Below are 8,595 nucleotides of genomic sequence, written 5' to 3'. Positions count from 1 at the left end.
CCTCATTATACAGTAGGCTGTATAAATATATTCAAATGTTAGTAAAAAATAAGTCCCATCCTAAGTAAAACTGTGAAATATAGCCAATTATTGTAGTTTATTTTAATAATTGTTAGTCATTCAGTCAAAAAAATGCCAATATTTGCACATTCACATATCAGCAAAATGTCTTTTTTCACTTAAATATCTCATTAAGACAGTTCTGTGCAGTCTGTGCTCTCATTTCAATGGAAACAACAATCAGTGTTGCTCTCTGTCAATGAACGTTCTGTCTTTGAATAAAAGGTTGCATGTGGAAATAATCCAGCTGCAGCTACGACATTTGACAGCTCAATGGAAACTTTAATGACGTGTCTTTCAGCTGAGTTGCAGGTGTGTGAGGTGCTCAGTGACACAAACCTCTCAATTATTCAAGCGGTGGAGTGAAAGGTGAAGGAGCGACACCACCAGCATTTCTAAAAGGGCGAGGAGTTGGAGACAACAAGCCACGTGTTGATGAAACATAAAGGTGACGAAAGCTTGTACCAGTGACTTTTTTAAAAGTAAAATTTACAGTTGATCGTGTCCTCTGAGATGTTTTACTTCCAGGCATTGCTCTCGTCCGTGCATCATCAAATAGTAGAAAAGCACAAAAATATGAAAATAAAATACAAAATATATATCATTTTGTTTTGCTCTCTCTGCTAAATATAAATGATGTATGATGTGGAAAACATAATGGAAAATAATACGCTTTTGTAATGACTTTGATATTTGATATTTCCTCTGTCTCCTCACTCGTGTGTCACCCTGGAGTGTTGCCCTGGCAACCATAAAGGTCAAACTCCCGGTACTGGATGTAGTTCTTCAGTCGCTCCGGCAACGGCAGAAAACTCATGAAGACGGGTGATCGCAGATGAAGGCGTCCAAGACAACGACGGATCTTCAGCCGACACAGATGCTGCAGACAGCGAGCGTTTTCTGAGGAAGAGGAGGAGGAGGAGGAAGATTGATGAGCATCACTTCACTGTATTCTACTTTTCTCCTTAACTTGAATACTTTTGTGTTATTGAACTCATTTTGATACGTTGATATGATGTGACTTGATGGTGCACAGAATAAATGTGAGCGCAGAAAACTGTGCCATGTTTAACTGCAAAAAGGTGAAGACTATTAAGACTAAGCATATTCATGTGTAATATTATACAGTCTGAACGTTGGTCTTATATATTAACATTATTAACAACCTTATTTGTCAACATGAAATAGTAGAACAAACACAGGTTTGACCAATATCATTAATTATGGTTCCACTCCAGGAATAAGTGTAAGGGGAGATCACACTAAATATTTGACACCTTATCCTGGAGAAGCTGTTCATCTGCATAGTTAAATACAATATAGTTAAAAGGAAGGAATCAGCACTGAATTTGAAATTGATATCAATACCATATAGAAAATGTTTTCTGACTTTCCAACCTTCTTCTTTATTACTTATAGGTTTTGAGGACCAATAAAGTTGGATTTAGTTCACCTTGTAGCCTGCAGATATCCGGCCACTCTTGCTGCTCCATCACAGCCGCCTTCAGTTTGGTGCACAAGGTCACGTGACCCACGTAGTCCAGCAGGATCCGAACAATGTGACCCGAGAGGTGCTTCAGCCAGGAGACTGTGATCACCTCACAGAACTGCACTGACAGACAGAGACGGCTTAAAGACAAACACCAGTGATGCTGACGTGCAACGTGAGCGGCAAAAGAAGTTGAATAGAATAGAATTGAATAGAATAGCCTTTATTGTCGTTATTTTGTGGACAACGAAAGTTGCTCCCTAAAGGTACAGTGTGTAAGATTTAGTGACACCTAATGGTGACATTGCAGGTGAATATCACTCACTACGAGTGTGCTGTGGTAAAGTGCTGTGGTAAAGTCCAGTACGGTTTGGAATGGTTAAGCCCTGGATCAGGCTTGTGCCTCGACTGAGAACAGTACCTTTACTTGTTAGGCGGTGTGTGCGCCGTGTGTGTGAGATACATAGCGTGGCGTTGTACCGGTGTGTGGACAACAGACGCGACACAACAGACAATAACACATAACACATCAAGCAGCTCGTTTTTTTTCTGCTCTGTTCCAACAGGAAGTCAAACTATGTGTGAGAGTAGACTGCGGGCATCGAAGAAGCTGAATGTCATGGGTCTAGCTCGTCCTGTACCTTACCATTACTCTGGTAACCCCCAAGGGAAGGGTACTGAAAAATGTAAGTACTGTTCCAAAAAAGTACCGTTCCAATCAGTAAAAATCTTCAATTAAGCAATATCACACAAGAGTGTTGTTCAGGGTTAGGGTTAGACTGTGACGTGGTCGTAATCCCACACACTGAACCTTTAAATTACTTTCTTCCTCATTCTGATCCTCGGTTTGATCTTCAGCAGGTCAACTTGACCTTGTCTACATGCCTACATGCATTTAGTTGCTGCCATGTTCTTGGTTTAAGAGATATTTGGGTTGATGAACAGGTGTACCTAATAAGATGGCCACCATTTTAAAGATAAATGATACAGACACTGAATTTTCAGTTGTGAGGGCACCAGTAGTTCTGTTCTATTAACACAGGTTATTACCATGGTGTCTTTGATCACAGTGTTGCTCCATCCCTCATAGTCGTCAGGTATATGGGAGTTGTTGCCGTAGGGACAGTGAAAGCACCGCTCCACGTCGTAACCATACTTACACAGCATTCTGAGGACCACCTAACACACACATACAAAACAGACCAGACTAGGAATAGAGAAGAATATTGTGTAAAAGTGTAAAAAAAAGAAAGAAAAAGAGACAGTAACTTAAAATGTAGTAAAACTGCAGTTTACCTCGTCTTTGAGCGCGTACTGCAGAGCTGAGGGAAAGTGTGTGGTGTTTATTCTGCAGTAGTAGTTGACGTTGGCTCCAAACCTCAGCAACAGGTCAATCAATTCATAGTTGCCCACACGCAGTGCAACCTAAGTGCAAGACTCAATGGATCAGCAACACTGTTGTGACATAACTGTACATGTGTGCCTGCTTCATAACGTTAACGTTTTATGGAATTGAATTGAATTGAATGGGCTGTTTGTTTCCAACACACACACAGACCTGCAGACATTTGATTGGGTCTTGGTTGGTCATGGCTCCAGCCTCCAGCAGCAGTTTGGTCGATGGCACGTCATTATTGGAGACTGCAAAGAAGAGAGCTGACTTCCTCTCATCGTCAAAGCCACGGCGAACCCAGGAGCTGAGCATATTGTTGGGATCATAACCAGCATCCAGCAAGGTCTGATGGGAGTTGGGGAGGAGATGGAGTTTAGTTGACGCGAAACCAATAAGAAATTTCACATCGAATTATCTTAATGAGACATGTTGTAATGTATGTCTCGCATGGCAACAAGGTCAAAGTGCACTGTTACATACAGGTTAATAAAGTTTCACACACACACAAACACCTAAAGTACCTTGATGCATTGTGCGTGTCCTCCTGCAGCAGCAGAGTGTAGAGGACTCATCCCACTTTCATTTACATCTTCCTCTGAAGTTACTGGAATCAGCAGCTTTAACGCTCTGAAGAACACACACACACACACACATATGCATGTATGTATGTATACATACACAACATTAGACATAAAAAAACTTCTGTATATACCTTTACTTAAATAATACTAATACTTTTGATGATGACGATGAAGGCAGGAGTCTTCAAGGACTTGTGATCCTACATCTCCCACAATGCAAGTGAACAGCACCGATCACTGTTTGGTAACAGTTTGGTGAAGCGGTTTTTAAGTTTCCTTGGTTTCTTCCTCAGATTATTTCCTTCACTGTTCAACCAGCACTATTACTATTGAGTAATAGTTATTTTATTATTTTATAGTTATTTATTTTGATGAAATAAAATAAATATTATATTACATATTAATAATATTAATATTATTTCATCATTTTCTTTATTAAATAATCATGTTTTAAAACTAGGTTTATTAAATAAAATAAATGAAGACAGACATACAGTAGCTACGTAAGATGAATTATATAGTTGAAAAGAATACAATCAAACATTTACTGCAGGTGTCCTCTGTGTGCGAGGCGGTGGATGGGCATGTGTCCCGTGTGCGTGGCCACGTTGGCGTCTGCGCCATATGTCAGCAGCAGACTGATGACGGCTGGATCTCCGGCTGCAGACGCCTCGTACAGGACAGACGCCTCATCCTGCGCCTCGGACAGAACATCTGCACCTGCAAGTTCACACCACAACACAACACAACACAGCATTAAGTGACATACAAACCTAAACTGTTTTGTAACACTATAGCATTGATGTAACAACAGGTGACGACTCCAATTAACTGTGGAACTAAGAATAATGTATGAACTCTATAAGGAATCACAATACACAAAGTAAATACTGAGAGTGGATGGTTGTTTGTCTCTATGGTACAGGCTGTACCCCATATTTCATCTTATGTCAGCTGGGATTGACAAGTAGTAGAAGATAGATGGATAGATAATTTGAAGATATAAGTACTCATTTTAAAAGGTCTGTTCAATTCAGCTGAGCACTGACAAAATGAGACTAATATTCCTCAGTTTAATTCCCTTCAACAACATATTTTCTCTGTCATCACTTCCCTGCTGAACACTGTCTACTAAACATGACACCCTGTACCTCATACAGTACAGCCCCACTTTAACACAAACTATCCCTTTAGGTGGCATTTATGATGTTCTGACTGATTACCATTAATCTGATCATTTCAGAAAGATCTACATGAACCACGAAACACTGTTGTACATATTTGTTGTAACATACTTGTCTTTATATTGTGTGCAATCACTGCAATGCACATTAAATATCTTATAATTATAGCTTTATGTTATTTATTTTCTATGTGTGTTCATTGTATTGTTCTCAGTGACAATAAAAACATTCCATTCTATTCTATATTTTATAATTTATCACTTGACATTTTTCTATGAGTGACCCATGCTCTCTCACCTTTGTGCAGAAGAGTCTTCACCACCTCCAGGTGTCCGCCCTGAGCTGCCAGCGCCAGTGGTGTGAGGCCGTAGTGGCTCCGAGGGTCTGGCCAGGCACCAGCATCCAGCAGCAGGGTCACTAGCTCTGCTTTGCCCAGTCGTGAGGCCTCGTGGAGGGGTCGACGTCCGTTACAGCCCTGCTGGTTCACCTTGGAGCCCTGCTGAAGCATCAGCCTCACCAAGTCCAGGCGTTCTGAACGGATCGCTGCAGAGGGAGACAATATATGACAGTATGTGACATTTTCTTAGTTGTCTGTTTGTTTTTAGAACTGTCAGTTGAGAATAAATAATTATCCCACCAATAAACAGAGGTGAGTCCTGGTCCTGGTCCTGACAGTCTGGCTCGGATCCATGATTGAGAAGGAAGGCGGCATTTTCTATAAGACCTGTTTCTACAGCCAGGTAAAAAGGAGTCTGACCACGGAGAGTACGACACTCCACAGCATCGGGACCTGAGGCTGGAGAAACAGACGCATCGCTCTTATCCTTCACCAACTCTGTTAAATACATGATTTATTCTGTTAATGTGCACAGTCAAAAGTATAATGATAAAATGCAAACCTTTGAATGTGAGCTCCAGGATGGTTTGGTTGCTCTGAGCTGCAGCCTCATGGAGCGGAATCCAACCTCTGCTGTCTGTCTGGAGAAACTTGTCTTTGTGGCTGACACACAGTTCCCTCAATAGCTTCTCATTACCTACAGAGATGCACAACAACAACAACAACAACAACAGCATCAAACGTCTATGTAACAGTGTCAGTTCTATTGTTCCATTGTTTTGCCTGACAGACGTGGAACGTTTCCCTATTGTCCATTATTTGTAGATGCCCCTGTGTAAATGAGTTTGTGTTAAATGCTTACATATTCATAATGTATGTCATTTATTATCTAATAAATAATAAAATGTGTGTTTAAAAGATGAATCGTAACAAGAGAAACTTTGCACATACTATCAGTGTTTCTGACCAATTTACTGCCTTTTCTGATTCATAACATCAAGTGATTCATAACATCATTTTAAGCATGTTATTTGAAACATACATTCAATAAAAGTCTGGGTAAAGAAATCTTTGAATGAGACTATCCTCCTGAGGGAAATATCAGGCTCTTCAGTGGGGAGATGCTCCACTATTATGTTCACCAGCTGCTTTGTGATTGTGTGTTTGCTGTATGGTGCTTGGTAGTCGCTTGATGTTGCAGAACATAACTCTGTGAGAGTGAATCAGAGCAGGAGAGCAGGTCATACAGCTTCATGCTTTGTCCTCACTCACCTTGTCTTATAGCAGAGAAGATCGTGCTGCTGTCTGCTTTTCTAGAGGAAGAAAAACGTGTGCACATAATTTGATGAGACAAAGAAAGTTGATGAGATCAAATCTGTGTGAGGGATTGTGTGCAACGATGGACAGTCCTTCAAAAACGAACAAACTGAGCAGCGTAGAAAAATACTTTTATTCTGTTCCACTGACTTCTTGTCGTCTTGTGCCGTTGACTCTCTGTGAGTTTCTTTCTGTTTGTTGATCTCCAGTAGACTCTGCTCTATCATGTACTGAGTGTCTGCATCATCTTCATCCTCCTCTTCCTCCCCCAACCTGAATCGCCAAGACTCCATATTGTCCTCATTAAAGGGCCCCTGCCCTGTTCAAAGAGGGGGGAAAGTTTAATGGACACTACATCATCATAAAAGTGTACGGACACTCAAACCCAGATTTATAATGTAACTAACTTTTTTCTGGTGTCCATGTAATCTGCTGCAATTATGTTTTAATGTTTACCCTGGGGATAAAAATCTATCTGAAGTTGCCCCTTCACTCTGCAGTTGAGTCCTACAAAATATTTGTAATATTTCATTTCTTAAATATGAGTATTTAAAACATTTTTCAGAAAAGTTAGATTCCTGTTGATCCTCAGGACTCAGCTGTCATCTCTACTGTCAAATACAAAATTTGGGACATATTTAGAACCTTAATAAAGATATAATCCTGACACTCTCATCTAACCTCCATCTTTGGGTGGTGACAGATGTGATGCAAGTCAAACAGATGTTCCTACATTATGTGATTCTCCCTAATTAGAAAAAGACAGCCCTGTCATCCTATAAACATTGGGCTGAAGAGGTGGAGGACATTTCTTTACTACTTCAAGCATAAACTACCTGATCTCTAATGTGTTTGTTTTTGTCCTGACACTAGCCTTGCTAGCCTCTTTGGAACTGCTTATAAATGACATTATAATACTATAAAAAATACCACGACTGATTTAGAACTTTCCTGACAAATGAATACAATTGTTTTACATCTGCTCCTGGTCATTTTTCAGGACTGACGCCTCATGTTTGCTCATTGTGTGATCTGTTGGTTTTCTCTTGTCTCTCCAGAATGTCGTAAGGTTTCTGAAGAGCCTTGAGATAATGTATGTTGTGATTTGGTGCTGTTTGTTTTGTTATATTAACAAGATTCATCTTCATTGAAACTGATAAACCAGTAGAAACTCACACAGAATGGCAGCATGTGTGTGCGTGCATGACAGACAGAAGTACAGACACTCGTATAGGGCTGTAAAAACAGATTCTGTGCAGGTCTGGAAGGCATATGGAAAAAAAACAGGCCTGATTTCAGGTGATGAAATTGTGTTTTTAGACCAGCAGTCAGTGCTGGCTTTCATCAATGCATGATGCCATTATACAACAACACTTAAAAACTTACTTACAAATAACTTATCAAGATACTTTGCATCACATTTTGGGCTAACAGCTAATTTTACCTTGTAGTTTTGTTGATAGTGTGGTTTCCTTCCCCTCAGCTGCGGAGTCTCTGCAGATCAAAGAGGGTCTGTTGTTGTTGTTGCATGAGCTGGCAAGTTTTCCCCTGACATCAGTTTGCCTTTGTTGGTTACATTAATACAGGATCCTCTACTGCGATGAACTCACTCAATCAACTTGTCTGCCTTGGAAAAGTTTGAGTGTAGTAGTAGTACTTCTGCAAAATGTCAGGAGCTTCAGGGCTCTGGCTGTGGGGGTTATGGGGAAAAGGATACATGTTGCTATATTTACACCTGCAGCTAAATTTATGCAGTCATCAGTTCAGATGTGACTCAGCAGCATTAACTGTGGCCTGCTAACACTCACTGACCACGACTTTACACTTGTTGAATGACTTGTGAGTATGCATCTAATCAGCCAATCACATGACAGCAACCCAATGCATTTGGGCATGTAGATATGGTCAAGATGACCTCCTGAAGTTCACACAGAATCAGAATGGTGAAGAAAGGTGATTTAAGTTACCTTGACTATGGCATGATTGTTGGTACCAGACAGAATGATCTGAATGTGACTAGCTTCTGACATATTGGGATTTTCTCACACATTCATCCTCAGGGTTTACACAAAAAATATCCAGAAAATGCCTCATTTAACCCGACTAGCTAAAAACCACTTGTTAAACATGGTTTTCACAAGACTATCTCTGAACACATGAACATTTAATCCGACAATTTACAGTCATGCATGTGACAATGATCAGTAAGGACACATCAGTGGGACCACTTTGCT

General features: G+C 40.4%; 1 protein-coding gene across 1 annotated transcript; it reads right to left on the bottom strand.

The window, feature by feature from the left end:
* Positions 1-423: 423 nt before the first annotated feature.
* LOC131460873 (dynein axonemal heavy chain 12-like) lies at positions 424-8,038 on the bottom strand. Its single transcript, XM_058631741.1, has 13 exons — positions 7,806-8,038; positions 6,512-6,680; positions 6,317-6,357; positions 5,607-5,741; positions 5,345-5,503; positions 5,005-5,250; positions 4,072-4,243; positions 3,464-3,569; positions 3,108-3,287; positions 2,846-2,974; positions 2,600-2,728; positions 1,514-1,667; positions 424-960 (listed from the first exon to the last, which is right to left on the bottom strand). Exons 2-13 carry the CDS (start codon positions 6,652-6,654, stop codon positions 785-787), a joined length of 1,770 nt encoding a protein of 589 aa, XP_058487724.1. The 5' UTR covers positions 6,655-6,680; positions 7,806-8,038; the 3' UTR covers positions 424-784.
* Between the last annotated feature and the right edge of the window lie 557 nt (positions 8,039-8,595).

This window comes from Solea solea, chromosome 6 (genome assembly GCF_958295425.1).
Source record: "Solea solea chromosome 6, fSolSol10.1, whole genome shotgun sequence".
Lineage (NCBI taxonomy): Eukaryota > Metazoa > Chordata > Actinopteri > Pleuronectiformes > Soleidae > Solea > Solea solea.
This window is presented reverse-complemented; position numbering and strand designations above follow the sequence as displayed.